At 52.3% G+C, this 17,489-nt stretch overlaps 1 protein-coding gene across 1 annotated transcript; it reads right to left on the bottom strand.

Moving 5' to 3' along the window:
- Nucleotides 1–39: 39 nt before the first annotated feature.
- On the bottom strand, nt 40–12,201 carry WNT3 (Wnt family member 3). Its single transcript, XM_080369836.1, has 3 exons — nt 11,921–12,201; nt 5,454–5,719; nt 40–4,341 (listed from the first exon to the last, which is right to left on the bottom strand). Exons 1-3 carry the CDS (start codon nt 12,045–12,047, stop codon nt 3,862–3,864), a joined length of 873 nt encoding a protein of 290 aa, XP_080225962.1. The 5' UTR covers nt 12,048–12,201; the 3' UTR covers nt 40–3,861.
- Nucleotides 12,202–17,489: the final 5,288 nt, after the last annotated feature.

Genomic DNA, 17,489 nt, shown 5'->3' on the forward strand with positions numbered 1-17,489 from the left:
GCTGATGGCCAGAGGGATGCTCAGTTTGTACCTAAGCGTGGATGAATTGGATATATCCCCAGCCTGAATAGCTTGACCACAGGTAGTATTGAAGGAGCTGGCTGAGAAGACCTCTGGTCCCACCCGTTCTGGAGTTCTCTAGACCTTGCAGTGCTGAGGAAGCCCCAGAGATGTACGTGTGTGTGTGTGTGTGCGCTGAGTTTAGGTTTGTCACACTTGAAGAAGGCTGTCTTGGAAAACCAGGGCAGACTGTTGGGTGCGACATCCCACCTGTTCCAGCCTATTCTGAGCTCTCCATCCAAGATGTTTCCTGCAGGTGACAGATGAGAATGACTCCTGGTAGCACCTTCCCACCACATCTTCTCTACGACGCGCTGTCTGGGCAAGAGCAACTTCATAATGAGAACGCTATTACTTTAAACGGTAAGGGCCGAATCCTTCATCCCCTTCCTTACCCTGCTGCAGCTTTTTCTGAACCTTCCAGAAATGCAACTGTGTCTAAAATGGAGTCAGTAACCAAAAAGCGTGTTTCAAAGTGTTGGGATGGGTTTGGCGGGGATGGAGGGCAGGGCGGTGGGGAGAGGCTTGGGCTGACGGCCAGCCGGAGATAGCTTCCACTCGTGAAGCTGTTCAGCTCAAAACGCTGTGTGAGCCTGGACTGTTTGGTCGTCCGGTTTGTTAGTGACGATGGTGGGTGCTTGTGTCACTTCGGAGGTGTCGCTGCTGCCCTCTGGTAGAAGGTGGCACAAGCAGCGCGATGTTTCAGGCGGCGAGAAGGCCGATGTAATTGCTTTGTGTGCACGTTGGGGATCAGTGGAGAAAGAGAGTCATTTAGGTTGGAAAAGACCTGTGAGATCTCCAAGTCTGACCGTTAACCCAGCACAGCCAAGTCCATCACTAAACCCTGTCCCCAAGCACCACGTCTACGTGGTTTTTAAAGACCCGCAGGGATGGTGTCCCCACCACCTCCCTGGGCAGCCGGTTCCGGTGCTTGGCCACCCTTTTGGTGAAGAAATGTTTCCCGACACCCAACCTAAACCTCCCCTGGCACAACCTGAGGCTGCTCCCTCTTGTCCTGTCCCTTGTTACCTGGGAGCAGAGACCGACCCCCCCTGCCTACAGCCCCCTGCCAGGCAGCTGTAGGGAGCGATCGGGTCCCCCCTGAGCCCCCTCCTCTCCAGGCCGAACACCCCCAGCTGCTCCTTTGTGAGACTTTTTTTTACCCTTCAGATAGGTATATTTGAGGCCAGTACCGTGAAAAACTGTGCGCTTAAAAGCATTGTTAACATATGGAGGATGCTGCAGAAATGCCCATGAAATTATTTGTGGACGGGAGATGTTTTTATATGCGAAAATTTACATCTGGGTCTGCCCAAAGCATCGGGAGGTGGTTCAGTGACAGCAAGTGCATTGGTGGGGGCAGATGTGAAGGCTGCAGCCTGTCGGTTCAGTAATCTGTGGTGTATGCGCACTGCGAGCTGGCGCTCTATAAATAACAATCTTAGTATTTGGCTGTAAAATCTCCTCTTTGCTACATTTACCATCCGTCCTCTTGCATTCGTGTGACTTATGGCTGTGCATAAGTAGCTGAATGATGAGCCACCGCTCCCGTAGCCATTCAGCAGGACCTCAAGGACCTTCAGAGAGGCAAACCACACAAGCTGGCGAGGGCATCTTTTTGGGTTTTTTTACCTTCTCTTTAATGACGTACCACAAAAAAAATGCAAATTGAAATATATTTTTCTCCAAATATATATATTTATATAATATATAATCTTAGTTAACTCAAGTATATACATTGTATAATAAATAATGCTTATAAAAAGACAAATTTTCTGAATATAAAATAAAAAAAAATCGACCTCTACAACTTTATACAAAACTTTGGATACAGCAGATTGATGGAAAAAGATCTTCCATTCAGTGCTAGAATACCTGGCTACAGTAAAATAATTACAAGGCAATAAATGTTCTATTTAATATTAAATACCTTTTCTTGATTAAAAAAAACAAACAAACAAGGGATTTTGTTTAAAGTCAGATACTTGGGAGTCTTTCCAGACACAGAATTTAATATATACTTTTAAATAGAATGCATATCAGAAGACGGCTTATTTCTGGATCGGGGAGGTTTCTTAGAGCTCTGCTGTGATCTTTAATTTTAGAAAGCGGATGCCTCACGGGCTGCACGAACCCAGGAGCTCTTCATCATGCTCAGCAAAGGAGGGACCGAGAATTTTGCTCAGATTCTCTCCAGCCGGAGGTACGAGTGACATGGCCGTACCCTGCGCTCCACGTGAGGGGCCTGTCACCCAGGTTATTGCTCTTTGCAGTGCCCTGTACTGCTCTTTCCCATGGGCGAAAAAGTGAGCGCAGCAGAAGACACAGCTTTACCGGTTTGGATGTGTTTCTGTGTAAAATCGCTGATGCATGAGAAGTGCTGTTGGTACGTGGTTATCGGTCCTCATTGTCAGTGGAGGAGCCCACCAGGGTGGAGAGAATATTTTTTTTTTTTAATTTCAAAGGCCAGTGTGTCCTGAAAACATGAACCCAGAACGAGGGGGCATGTGGTCAAGGAGGGGGATGTGGCCTGGGGAGCAGGTGGAAGGATGAACGCTGATTCTTCTGCACTGAGATGGGTCGTGGGATGTGTGTGGCTACACCTGGAGTCCAAATCCCTGCTGACGGCACGGGGCCTCTGTGCTTGATGTGGGCCCTTTGTGAAGGATTAGCTGCTGAGTTGAGAAATCCAACGGGAAGGAAAAGGTCTGCCTGGGATCGTGCTGTTGGGTGAAGGTTTCCCTTCCCCGTCCACCCTTGCCTCTCTTGCTGGACGGTTTAAGCAAGTTTGTCTGATGGGGGGAGGCTGATGAGATGGCTTGAACCGGAACTTCTCCTTGTCACGGCTTCTCTCCCCGTCTGTTACCGATGCTCAGAGCTGCTGTAGCAGCTGGCTTGGCGGGTACCCTGTCGCCAGGGAAATGCTCTGAGCTCTCTCTGGGATATAAATCATGTTAGGGAACACTTAGTAAATAGGTGCATTCACTGGGTGGATCTGCCCAGATCCATAACAATCTTGGGCAGCTGCACGGCGAGGAGGCTGCCGGAGTAGTGCTGCGTCTGCCTGCGCCCTGCTGGTGCCCTGGGCTCCGCTTCCCTGCCATCCTCGGGGCGATTCTAGGAGCTGATCTGGAGCTATGGGGAGTGGGGAGGGCAAAGGGGAGGTGAAGGGAGAGACTGGCTGTAAGGCTCTGTTGGCGTGCTCAAACAGGTTTGTTTCTCCAACTTCATCTCCTTGGAGCGGCAGGGAAGGAACGTGGCTGGTGTGGGGAGCTGGCTCCTGCTCACCACAGCTGCTGGGACCAGGATGGCCATGCCAGCAGGCAGAGGAGCCTGTATTTGCTCACTTTTCACTGTGTAAAATTGATTTCCACCTCAACCCCCCGTATTAGCATCTACATGGGCCAGACCTCTGGAGGAGGACGGAGCCGAAGCTCTGTGCGTGCTGTGCTGGCAGCGCAGTGACTGGTGTGCCATGCCTCGCTTGGGCTCCTGCTATCCCCGCTTCTCCCCAGACCGCCTGCCATGCCAAACAGCCTGAGAGAAGTCAGCAGGTCAGTGCCGTGCCGTGTCTGCTGTGCCAGGTCCAGCCTCGGGCTGCCGTGTGTGGGTGGGATGCCAGAAGCCTCTGCGGCGCTGGTGCTGGCTGTGTGAGGGTGTCTGCCCTGGCCACGGGCATCCAGATTTTTTTGTGCCATCCTCTGAAGCGTGAGGCCACCACGTGGGGGCTGGTCACAGGGTTGATGGACCCCTTGGCCCTACTCTGGAGCAACCTCCCATCAGCTGGAGACCTACCTGCGTTTACTTGCAGGTGTGGACGTCGTAGACACGTATGCACTCCTGGCAGCTCACATAGCAGCACCAGTGGAAGATGCAGTGACACTTCTCCTTCCGCTTCTCAGTCCTGGTGTTGTGGCCACGACCGCAGCACAGCAGATCGCAACCATCAATCCCGTGGGAGGTGACATTGCATGTTCTGTCCCTGGTCCCAAAGGAGCCCGTCTCTGGGTTGGGCTCACAAAAATTGGGGGAGTTCTCATAGTAGACCAGATCCCGCTCCGTTGGCGGCTTGAAAAGAGCGTACTTGGCCCTAAGAGTTTCTACCCATCCCCGAGATTCTCGGTGCTTTTCAACCACCATCTCAGAGGCGCTGTCGTATTTATCCTTCAGGTAGTCACCAATGGCCCGAAAATCGGGCTGGGCCCACCAGCAGGTCTTGACCTCGCAGCTTCCCGAGAGACCGTGGCACTTACACTTCAGGTGCATGTGGTCCAGGATGGTCTGTCCGGGGGAGAGAGAGCGAGGTGGTCAGCAGCAGTTTATGATGCCCAGCGCTTGCTTTCAGCCACGTGCCCTCGCTACCTGGATGTAAATGTCTGATCTGAGCTTGGTCTGGGAAGCGCAGGCCAGCTGTAAATGCAGGGGGGCTTCGGGGTGTGGCGGAACCATCTCTAGACAGACCCGGTGCTAGAAGAACGCGACTGAGGTGGGCAGCTGCTCCAACCACCCTTCCAACCCAATCTCATCTAATCCCAAGGTCTGATCCCTTCAGTGGGGCCCTCCCTGTTGAGTGCGTGGGCAATCGGAGCCCACGGAATTTGCAGGTTGGAGGATGTCTCCCACACGTGGATGCAGACTGATCCCCTCTTCCCAACTTTGCTGACAACCCTCCGTTTTATGGCCCAAGTCCGTTTGCACTAGCAAGTAAATGAACTCGTGAATCTAAGGACATGGTGCTTTCCCTTCCCCAGCAACCTCCTCTGTGCCTGAGCAAAATAACCACCGATTTTTGTTAAAGTTACTAGAGTTTGCGGTGATTTTTTTACAGGAGGCTGTCAGTTGTTAACAAGTTCAAGCTTCTACCCTTCCACTGCTGCCGTATGGAAAAGGGGCGTCTGGTGTTTGCTTCAGGCGCTGTTCGAAAGGTCTTGCTGTGACCTGGTTACAGTGCGCTGGGTTTGCAAATGACCTGGAGCAGGCGGTGGCCCAGGTATCTGCTGGCAGCCAGAACAGAATAGAGTATTTCGGTTGGAAGGGACCGATGACTGTCACCTCGTCCCACAAATCACGGGGCAGGGCACTGTTGGAATGGGGAGCGTGCAGGAAGGACAGCTTGGGAGGAGAGTCCCCGTTGCTGTTGACCTGGGTGCTTGGGCGGTTGGGTTGGGTTTGTACGTGCTGCCTGGGGAGATGTTTGAGCTGGAAGCAAGGCGTGGTTTAGCAATTCTTAACCCCCACCCGTCTGTTTGTTGAGAGTGGAAATGCTGTGGCCTGGAAAATAATCCTAGAAAGCTCCCGCCCGGGCATTGTGGGGGCCCCGTTACCTCGGGGGAGCCACGCTGGGCTGTCCACACAGGCGTGGATGACCAGCCCCGGACCCAGCGGGCACTCACCGTCCTGCCAGCCTCGTTGTTGTGTCTGTTCATGGCCGAGCGGGCGTCCGGCCGGTTCTCTCGGGCATCTGCGAATTCGCGGGACACCAGCACACCAAAGTCGGCATCCTCGCTGCATCCCCCCCATTTCCAGCCATCTCCTGGAGGTCCTTTGTGATGGGAGTCACAGCCGCAGATCGTGGACGTGCCCTCGGCGCAGGAGCGGGTTACGGCAAAGGCCACCCCTGCCGACGCGATGGCGTGGACGAAGGCAGATTCTCGCGTGGCTGGGAATAGACAGAGAATGGGATTATCAGTCAACATAACACTTCTGGTTTCCTGCCCAACCTCCTTCAGCATCATCTCATTAAAAAGCAAAAAGTTATTAATTTTTTAATGAAGGCTTTTTGGATCAGGTGCTGCTGGCATCGCCTTTGGAAGCGGGCGGGCAGGGGTGGGTGAGTCCGCTGGCTCAGACCAGCGATGACCTTGGAGACCATCCCCTCTTCCAGAGCAGGAGCCGTGAACCGTCTTCTCAGCTGCCCCATGCGTCCCTCACCTGCTCTTGCCTCGTGCCCTGGGGAAGCCTTCGTTGCTGCAGGTCTTGCTCCTTGGCCTGCAGTCTCCTCCACGGAGGTGGGCTCTGGCTTCCCAAAATCAGGCATCTCAGGCTGAGCTAATTTCAGGCCACGCAGGCAATGATGGAGGCAGCTCATGGGTATGTGCCAACTGCCGAAACGCCCATCTGTCCTCTGCTGCGGCGTGGGGAGCTTGGATCCAAGTGCCAACCGTGATCCTGACCCAGAGCTGCTCTCTCTGCCGGTGGCACCGTGCTGTGGTTTTCACTTTCTTCTAATTCAGACTCTTCCCTCCTTGCCCTTCCCACCTCCAATATGCCAGCAGAGATCCAGCCTCTACCTACAGAGGTTTTCCTTGGATATCTTTTCGCCAGCAGCTTACACTGGGACCAGTGGGGGCTACGAGCCACCGGTTGAAGATCACTGCTCCAACTGGAGTGTTTCAGCCTGACAAAGGCTATTTGGGTGGCCTGTGATCTAAAGCAGATCAGATTAGAGAGCTAGTGAGCCCTTCTGGCCTCGGACCAGGACAGCTCGGGGGCAGAGGGGGAGGACACGAGCCACTCTCCTTGCTGATGTGCCTTTGCTTTCCGTCCTGGGGAGGGGGTGAAAAGCGTTGGGCACGGGGTGGAGAGTCGTGGCACGTTCTGCAGGTCTGTGAGTCCCTGCACAGGGCGCAGATGCCAGGACAGGAGCTGAGCCGGGGCTGGCACTGCTGTGGCTGGGCAGAGGCGCGATGCAGGCCAGCCTGGGGGGCTGCACCCCTCTGCAGCTGCCCCCCAGCACCCCACGTCTGCCCCACGCTCTCTGCGCGGTGCCGGGGCGGGGGGCAGCGAGCTGCACACACAAACGCCTTGCCTTGAAATTCTCCCCCGGGTCTGGGCGAGGAGCCGGGAGAATTTCCCAGAGATGAAATGCGGGAGCAGCGTTCCCAGAACCAGGGGAGGGGCTGGCGAGGGAGGATTAGAGCCGTCTTGACAGTGCACCACTGCGACTGTCTCCCAGCCAGGCCCGTTACCTGCTGGGACACTCAATTTGCCATTGTTCCCGCGGTGTCACACTGTATTACCAGCATAATGCAGAATGTTTCCGCCGGCCAGCGTACCCACGGCACAGAGCACTGGCATTCCCCAGGAGCACCTCGTAGCAACGGGGCAATGTTCCCCTGTCCTGCCGTCACCCTCCAATCCCGCCAGCCCGGCTGGGAAATCCCTATTGATGGCGCTCCCCAGCCCCCCGCCACCGGATCAGAATGGCTAAAGGGCGTGTGAATGCTGCAGCGATTTGAAATGACTGCGGCGCTGGGATGGTATCGCTCGCCCTGCCTCACAGTAGGGGAGGAAGCTTAGCTCTTTCTCATCGGTATAAGCTTATTTTTCTCTCTCCCTCTCTCCTTTCCCTCCCCCTCCCTTTAAGCTGCTGAGTTTATATCAAGACGGCCCCTGATCCCACACACCCCTGTTTAGATGCAAATGACTGCAAGTGTCATGGCTGAGAAAAGCCATGGGTTATCTCGGTGCGGGTCTGCCTTTTCACAGTTCGTGTCAGGGGCTTAGCCGAGCACACAAGGACCCCCAAAGGCAGCCCAGGCCCAGCTGCCTGTCCTGCACCTGGCCCCGCTGCCGTCACGCTCCTGGCAGCCATGCACCATGAGATGCTGCGCAGGCTGGTGCTGCTGGCAAGAGGCTGGGACCCGAGCAGGGCGGAGGGGGACCTTTCTGAGAGCCAGCGGCGTCTTCCCGGAGAGGGAGACCGAGTGAAGGGCGGCTGCGGTGTGAGGAGGCGGCAGGGGAAGAGTGGTTCCCCCACCACCTCGGACGTGGGGAAACGTATGCGCTGGCTAAGGCTCCTGCCAAACTCGCTCCTGCAGATCCAGTCCTGCCCGTGGCTCAGAGACCTCTTCCCTGTCCCAGGAGCTGGGCTGCAGACACCTGTGGGGTCTTCCTGCCTCGTGTGCTCTTTCTGGGTGCTGTGCTTTAACCAAAGTGATGGACTTTATCCCCAACCAGAGAACGGCCATCACTCGCCCTCCCGGAGCAGCAGCAACTCACCTGGCTGTTGGCTCAGCCTTGGCTTTGGGGCAGGACTTGGCTGGAAGAGATACTGGCTTTTAGTAGGAACTGACCTTATTTTAAAAAGAAAAAGGAAGGAGAAGAGAGAGGGGGAAAAGCAGGTTTTTCTTCCCTCCTTGTCCCAGACTGCACACCTGCAGTATAAATCATCTCGGGGAATTTGCTTGTAAAAACATGATCTTACCCCATGTTTTGGGGTTGGTTTTTGGTTGTTGTTTTTTTTTCTTTTTTTTTTTCTTAGCCCAGGTTAAAAAAAAAAGACATGCAAAAAAGAAAACTTACAGGAAGATAATCAGTGGCCCTAGGAAACCAAAGCCTCGCCAGCTACGGCTGCCACAGGTTTTATGGCAAAAACCTCACGAGGCTGAACTTTTTGTAGAGGCCGTGGGAGGAAATTGGGTCGGTCGAGGCAGAGCCTCAGCCAGGGTCGGTGTTCAGCAGCTCCCGACAGGAGCACTTCAGCTCCCCGGGGCTTTCGCCGTGCTGCCTTCGCTGTTTATTGCTTTGCCATGAATTTGAAGCCATGCAAGAGACTGTGAAAGGAGAGACTGTAGTCATATGGTGACGGGGGGAAGAGAAATGGGATGGGGATGTGATGGGAGGCTGTGGGAAGGCCTGGGGGCAGGAATCCCTTGGGCTGTTTCAGGGAGGGATGCCCTGTGCTTCCACACTGATACCAGTGCTTGTAGCCTGGATGATGTGCCCAGGAGGAACCGGGAGAGGCTTGAACACGGGTGCCACGGGAGGCTCTGCCCAGCTGAACCACCACAAATGGCTCCGTTGTTTTCCCACACCACATTGCTCTTCAGACTAAGCTCTCCTTGAATGGAAGCAACTGTGATTAACATTTTTGCAGCTCCTTTAAAATGAAATTATCCTCAATTTCCTTTCAGGCTCTATTAGAAATTATTTTCTGTGCTATTGTAGGGAGAACTACACCTTTGAAGTTTTTTTCCAAAATAGCTTAAATCTATCTAAGGGAGCAGTAGAGGAGATTAACCTAAATGTTGCTCTTTGATACTTAAGAAGTGACTTCATCCAGGTAGTTATCCTGGCTTAAATCCTGGCTATTTGGGGCTTAGTGTTTAATGTATATTGGCCTAATGCACAGTGCAAGCTGCAAGAGTGATTGTCGTCTTCGTTTGAGTCCTAGTTTGTGGGGCTGCACCCCTCCATGTGTCCTGGAAGTCAACAAGCAGGGAACGCAGCAACAGCTGCCACAGATGCTCAGGGCTGGGCCAGATGTCAAAAAATGCAGCCAACGCTGATCATGGATCTGTGTTCCGGGTTATGGGCTCAAAACTTTTGATTTCTGTTGTTGCTGCATCTAAGGAAGGTGGGACAGCAGCCTGGAGAAGGCGATGCTAGGAAGGCAACCGAAGTGTCCAGTAACCCTATCCACAGCCCCCTCGGCAATGAGCGGCGTTGGTCCCCGGACTCATCACGGCTAACGAGATCTATCGGGGCAGGACAAAAGCCTTTTGGTTGCCCACGTTCTCTCTTCCTTCAGCTGAGAAGGCAGTGGCTGAAAGGTGGAGTACTCACGCTGCAGACTGGGAAGCGCAAAGGCTTTCGTAGCATCACTCATTGCTGCGTAGATGGGATGAGTCCCCTCCTGTCTCTGCCGTTAATTTTCAAGGCAGCAGTGAAAAGACATTAACACATTTAAAAAATGTAAATAATAACCACAATCAAATGGGTTGGACTTTGATGTATCACAGTTTGCAGATGATACTGTTTATTTTTAACTGTTCTACTTACAGGTTAGTGAGACATGGGAATAATATATTTTTCAAGATAATTGCCTGGCAGTACTGTCTGGGAGAATATTGATGCATCATGCTTTGATTGGGAAAGTTGTATAACAAATGTGTTCAGTAATTTTCCCCCATCTGTCAGAAGGGTTTCAGAGCTATGGATGATATTTTACTTTGTCAGCTTGAGTGCATGGAAATGTTGAGGCATGTCCACACATGAGGTTTTGCTCTAGTCCCTGCAGCCGAAAGAATCTTAAAATATTCTTCATAAATTCAAAGTTCAGTTTGCTCATTATGGGGAGGCTGGTTCAAATCCAGTTTTTAAGTTGACAGAAATGGTGGTGATAGATTTTCAGTGCCTGAATGCTCTAACAGTTCTTTCACGGTGTGTTTAAAATTTTTATGATAGATTTTAAGAAAATTAAAACTTTCTGATCTTGTAAGCGATGAAGTTTAGGACATGCTTTTATTAGGCAGCAAGTAACAGTGTGGCAAGCCTCGATGACAAGTTACTTGATAGTAAATAGAGCAGCTACCCCAAAAACAGAGGCGAGCTGACTCTCTTGGTCCCTATTAACTCTATTTTATGTATTTTTATATATATATATATAATCTCTGTTATATATATATTATATATATAACCCTATTATATCTCTAATATGACTTCACAAACCTGATTTCTGCAAAGAATTGCACTTTAACCCAAATGAGTAATTTTCACATACTATGGATGTTTCAGGAAACTGTACCGTTATTGGAAGGCTGAAACTTGAAAAAAATACCATGAACTGTTTATATGCAGAATATTATAGCTTTATAAGAAGGATTCACCAGGACATATGCACACTCTAGGAGACTATTGGGAAATACTCTAATGTCCTGGCTTTCAGCCCTAATTTCTCCAATTTCTTAAAGGCTGTACCATAGGATTCCCATTTCCAAACTGTCACTGGGAAGAATAATTTATTTTCAATAACAGGCTTCCTTGGGCTGCAGAGACTCAGTGCATGCCCATGCCCATGAAGCCAGGCTTTGGAGATGGTTTTGGTTGCGTTTGAAGCCGTGACACCAAGACGTTACCTGTGGGTGTCCCTTGTGCCAAACTCCACCTGGAGTCAACAAAATCCACGGGATGGGGTAGGAAGGAGAGAACAGGAGTTTTTTATCCACCTTTTGGTTCAGTTTCATGGGATGCTAAGGGCTTGGTTTGCTAACTGGTCATCTGAGATGTGGGATTATCTGGCACATGAGTCCTGCACAGCACCCTCCTTTCAGGCCGTATTTGACTGCAGGCTGGTGGTGCTGGTGCCCAGCTGGCTTGGGGCCCAGCATCGCCCTTTTCCCTGTGTCATGCCCAGGCTGTGACCTCACTGGACATCCCACTTTATTGTGCCTCATCAACACGCTTCCAGTGTACCTCATCCATGCCAGTGGGTCTAGGAAGGTGGTCTTTCAGGAGGAGGTATGAAGAGTAGCACGCATGCGTGTTTGGGGAGAGAAAACGCATTTATTCTCCGTCTTTTTGTTCCCAGCCCTGACTTTTGGAGCTCATCTGTGAAAAGATGTTCGGCTAAGCCTGATCAGGACCATGGATTTCAACCATGGCTTCTCACTGGTGGGGAGACTTCCTCCTACTGGCCTCCTGGGGTAGGCAGTGGGCTTCAAAGGGATTGCCTTGACCCCAAGGAATTTGACCCCAACCCCTGTCCTTTCTGCTGGACCTTGTTGTTTGGAAGCGCTGATGTGTGCCCTGTGCAGGGATGATGGAGCCCATGATTCCAGAACATGTGAACATGCATGGGGCTGGACCTTCCCCTTCCTGTACCTTATCCTACCTGACCTTAGTGATTGCTTGTGGGACGGGCACAGACCCCCTCCCTCATCATCCCTTTTGATGTAACACACTGAAAGTACTGGAAAAAAGAAATCGGAGAAATTAGGGTTGAAGGCTAGGACATCAGGCTCTTCCCCCAGTGTGTTCTTAGTAGGACATTCATGGTGCACCCAAAAGCCAAGTATGTGACAGCTCAACCCACCCTGGTGAACACGTTCCCCTGCAGCTCCCCAGCTTTGCTGTTTACCTTTGTCCAGGACCGGCCCGAAGATGGCCAGGCTGTCATCGATGGTGGTGCAGTTCCAGCGGCGGCCCCGGAACTGGTGCTGGCACTCCTGGATGCCCAGTTTCACCCCTTCGGCCACGCTGGGCATGATCTCAATGTAGTTGCGGCAGAAGCGGAGCTGCTTGGGGACAAGGCCGGGGATGGAGCCGCAGAGGATGGGCTGGGACCCCAGGGAGCTGTACTGCTGACCTAGCGCAAGGGACCTGCAAGGGACAGAGAACAGTGTGAGGGTTGGGGAACCAGCTGGCCCTCATGGTCCTGCCCCCATCACCATCCCCAGGGGAATCTGATGAGCCAAGGTGGACCAATTTCAGGGAGACGAAGTACTGAAAAGCAGGGATTTCCTAAGAAAACAAGGGACTTCCTACTGAACAGCACTGATGTGGAAAAGGGCTTTCACATCCGAAGCTCCCCGGTCCTTTGCAGGCACAGAGGGACTCAGCTGCCTACGTGGAGGCACCAGGAGCCATGCGGTGTACTCCCAAGCATCTGAGACATCCCCGGGTGGCTGGTCGATCTCACAAAGGACCTGCAGGGAGCTGTGTCCAGGGGGAGGCAATGCCTGGAGGCTGGGGCATACCCTGGGGTGTCTCAGCTGTCAGGAGGCACTGAGCTTCTGAATTGCGACCAAGGTGGGAAGTGTCCTGTCCGATGCCGAATCCATCAGCAGAGGGATCGCTGTTTGCTGTTCTGGGGTCAGGCATGTCAACGCCACGTGTCCCAGGCTGTCTTACCACGTGCAGGTGGTCCCAGCAGAGAGCGAACCACCACAGTTCCACCCTGAGAGACATCAGCCTCCAGCTGCGGCTGTGAGTTGGGCAGGTGTGCTAGCTCGCGGCCAAGGTGCCAGAGCGGCTTCGCGCTTCCCGCTCCCACCAAGCGCCGTCTGATGGTGAGGAGCTCAGCCCTGCTGGGAAGTCTGGTCAGCTCCAAGAAACAGGAAACAGATGTGAATGACCTTAGCTTCATCCTCCATCCAGCGAGGCCAGTACCGTGGTGAACAGGCGGGACAGCACGCTGCATTTCTCCAGGTACCCCCTCTGGCAGGCAGATGCCAGTCGCAGGGGGTTGGCACGCTGCAAGGGGCTTTCTCCTGCCCGGGCTTGCGCGGCGGTGGAAGTGAAGTTCCTACTCAGCGTCAGGATTTGCGGAGCTGTGCCTGCAGCAGTGGTTTCTCACAGAGGCGGTGGTAGAGGGTTGGCCTGGTGCGCTGGCCGTGAGCTCCACGCCACGCCACGCAGGTTAGCTCTGTTGTAGCTCACCAGTGTGAAACCTGGACCAGTTTTTCATCTGGGTGAGCAGTTTGATCCCCTCAGGGAGCCTGCGGAAGGCAGCAGTGCATCGAGAGTAAGGGCTGGGACTTCTGAGTAGAAAGTTCTGAGGACCCAGCCTCCCAATCAACCACAGACTCGGTCAAATCCCTTCTTTAAACTCCTGAGCCATCTCACAACAGACTTCCCTGCCTGGAAGGCCTGACGGGGGATGTGCAGTCAGTTTTGGCCCATCCGTTTTGAGGCTGGAATGGTGATCTGTTGCGTGAGAGAGGCCCCTGGGGAGGCTGGAGGCTGCTCTTGGTTGCATGTGGTCGTGCACCCAGCTGGTGAGGTTGCTTGCCCACATACAGGAATCCATCTGCTTTTGATGACCTGTTCCAAGCTTTCCCACCTTTCCTTTCCTTCCTCTTTCGCAAGGTCTCCATCATTCCCAAGTGCCTGCTCTAAATTGTCCTTGGCGATGGCTGAGAGCACTTTCCCTCCAGTCATCACCTAATCTTTGTTCTCATGTCAATGAACTTGTGATTTCCCCACTGCTGATCCTTCTTAGACAGACATAAAAAATCTAATTCTTCTTGGCCCATCATCCCCATCTCCCCAGAAGTCCTGGGAAGGCACTGTCACAGGTCAGGGCACTGTGGCTAAGGTGCCGCAGCTCTGCTCTAACCTCCCGGGTCCCATTGGCTGATGATTTCTCTATATAGTGGCTGAGATGTGAAGATGAAACAAAACCCATTTGAAATCCAGATCTGAGATCCCAGGGGCACATCTTGGCTCTGCATGGCTCTAACGTAAATACCACAAGAGCTCATGGGGAGGAAGCAAGCACGTTAGGAAAGGAAGTATCACAGGGTGAATTTGGGATAGATGGAGGACATGGACAATTTTTAAAGCACAATCCACAACTCCAAGACTGGCAGCTGTGGGAGTGACAGACCCTACGTGTCTTGCTTTTGATGCTGGCGCCCTTCCTTGCTGCCTGAGCCTACGTCTCTCTAGCTCCCATCACGTCAAAGGGAAATAGTCGTTTCATACCCCTGCTCCGCTTTCCCCCGCTTTCCCCACAGAAGGTGAGAGATGCGTTTTCCCAGCATTAGCGCACAAGCCAGACATTTTGCAGGCTCAAGGGCAGGAGCCATAAAAGCCAGACAGCTCTGCTGGGCTGGGAGACTCCCTTTCATCGCTGTGTGTACACGTGTGAGCAGACAGATGTGCACATAAAGGTAGGCTTTTGTGTGTGTGCGTGCGAGTGCAGTGCACAACACAAGGAGCATGAGTGCCTATGGCAAACGCATGGGAAATCCCTTTTCTCTTTCTCTGCTTAATCCCTTAAATCTCTCAGGAGTCCCGACACTGTCTGTCAGGCCAGGGACTCCTTTTGTTCCCATCTGATAGTGCTAGACATAGCAGAGCCGTGGATCCAGCAGTCCGGAGTTGACACTCTGTGGTTCCTATCGCTGTGGGACAAGCTTTTGAAGCCCGGGGAGTAAATGGTCTTGTGCAGATCCTCTCTCTGCAATTACTGGCAGGTATATCCTTGCATCCTTGAAGAGCTGACTCATGTCTTCCCATTGCCTCAGCATGGAAGATGCTGTGCCCACCCTCTCAGTGTCATTCTTCCTACAGAGATGGCCAGCAAACTCATCTTCTACTTGGGCTACGGGTTAGAAAGACACATGGTATCAAGAAAAATCAGACCTAGCAGTATTTGAAAGTAGCAGGATCTGGCCAGATGAGAACTGTGCCAAAGCATATGAAAAGGAGTTTTTACGATGAGCGCTATGGAAAGTTTCCTGCTGGCAGGAGCAAAAGCTGCTAGGACATTTCTTCTTTCCTCTCTGCAGAAGAATGGAAGCTGCATCGCTTGGAGCGCTCAGGACTGGACGGCACGGGCTGTCTGTCCGAGCTGGGTCAGACCAGCCAAAGACAAACCTTGGTGAGCCACCTCTGCAGAACAGGAGAACTGAAGCCCTTGCTGGGGGTGATGCTCCGCCTGGCTGCTGTCTGGGAAGAAAGAAGCTTCTTGGAACAAGATGTGTTCATCCTCTGCTGTGTGTGCAGGGCACGGTGAAGGCTGACCCAAAGGGTTTGCTCACATGTGTTTCACATTCCAGTTTCATGATTTAAAAAAAAAAAAAAAAGGAAAGTGAATTGCCAGGGGGGGACCAGCTTCCTGGGAAACAACCTGCTGTGTTTACCCCTTTCCCTTTCTCCCAAATCCCATAAGCCTGTTGCCACCTTTAGTGAGTCCTGGGAGCCCAGCTGGACTGACAGGAACCCTTTTTTCCCCTGTCTCAGCCCTGGAAAATATTGTCATTTGTGTGAGGGGTGTACTACAGCCTTCAATGAGCTCCAAAGTGGGGCAGCATCTGCGCTTGCTGTCGCTGCCCGAGGTCAGCGTCGCAGCTTTTTACTTGAAATGCAGGGAGAAAACTTCTGGGATGTGCTGCTAAGGGGGTGTTTTCTAGCTGTAAACTCAGCAACTGAAAGCAGATGAATCTGAAAAGCAATTTTTCTTTTTTTCCCACTATACTGAGGACAACACCAGCCCTGTGGCAGCTGGGCAGGAAAGCTCTGGCTGCAGAGCTGCATGTCTCCACGGATGCGTCTCGTGCCATGGAGCTGGGCACACCCTGCATTGCCGCTTTCCCTTGCCTCTCCTGAGGGATCACCCACATAAATGTAGAGATGCTCTAGAGCTCCAGTACCTTGCTGTGCCATTTCCCGTGACAAAATTGTTAGAAAGCGCTTGTATTTTCATCCCGGGAGCCTCCAGCGCAGAAATCCACGGCTGGCAGCACTGCACAGAGGATGCTGCTGGCTGTGGTGACTCTGGCGATGGAGGCAGGTCACAGCAACTGCTGTGCCTGTGGGACGGGCAGGTTAGTCAGCACCACACGCTCACACACTCAGAGTTCCTTCAGCTCCCTCCTGCCCCGGAGCCAGAGCAGACCCGTGCAAAGAGCCAGCTCTCCTCAGGGCTCTGCCATGGCTGGGGGGCCACCGCATGTCACCTTCTCTCTTTGTCTCAGCATCAATGAAATAACAACTACTCATCCTCAATGCCTTGAGAGCCATGGCTAGCGATGCTCCCTGAGGGCTCCAAGGACCCAGCAGCAATGAGGTTCTTTTAAACCATGATATTTCCTCCCGCAGCAGCTCGGGTCGCTGCAGCATAACGTTACAAGGCAGACGTCCGTGCCCTCTGCTTTGTTAATGCCCCATATCAATCCCTGCGATTCTTGTAACGAACTGGGAAAACTATGAATCAGCAGGAGAAAACCAGGTCACAGTTCAGATCTTGTTTGCTACCCGCTGTCTTGGAGAAAACCTTTGTCTGCCTGGAGGGTTTTTTATTGTACTATTTTTAGACATATTTGGCATTTTCTAATTCTGAGCTGCGTTGTGCTTAAAGTGGGCAATTGTACAGGCTGGCGTACCACTGCTTTACAGCGCGGAGTGGCCCAGGGGTGACACATTGAAAGGCACATTGGGAGCCAGGAGTTTTCATGCTGGCTCTTTCTCTTCATTTAGTGCTGGATAAGCCCTTCCCAGCTCCCACCAATTTTGCCCTTTCCCCCTTTTTAGCAGAGGCATCATCACACGTTTGCTTTTCAGGTAGGTAAAGGGCTGTGCAAAATCACTGCAAGCAGAGGTGCGTGATGAATAAAACCTTTCAGGAGAGCCAGACCCTGCTGGGTTTTGTTACGGTACATTTTGAACCGTCTAGTTCAGCCTGATGCAACGCTCCAAGAGTTGTTACCAAGTGGCCGGCATTCATTTTGAGCTCAGAGATGGGGAATCAGGCTGGGAGCCCTGACAGAGGTGCCCTTAGACACAAAGTGCCTCCAGCTGCTAACGCTGTTCTGCTGTCTGGCCTTTCAGGGGGTATTGTGTCTGGTATAATATTCATATCTTTTAATTCTTGTAATTTGCTGACTGCAGCTCTTTGTGAACAGGGTAAGACACAAATACTTGGGTTTGTCTGAAGATCAAGAGCAGCAAGAGGGAAATTTTTGCAAGTCAAAGCATGCAATATATATGCACATATGCGCTTGAGAAATGCCGGGTCTTGACTGAATATGGAGAACAGAAAAAAAAGATGACAGAATTCAAACAAGAAACATTGCAGTTTACTAGAGAACGGGACAGCTTTAATGAATCCCACGCCTTTGCTCATAAATCACCCCCCATTTAACCTCTACTGAATGTGTCCTGAGCTGTGAGCTTTTCTGTAGAGCGGGCACTTGTGTCCT

The sequence above is a fragment of the Falco punctatus genome, assembly GCF_963210335.1.
Source record: "Falco punctatus genome assembly, chromosome: 19".
NCBI classification, from domain to species: Eukaryota; Metazoa; Chordata; class Aves; order Falconiformes; family Falconidae; genus Falco; species Falco punctatus.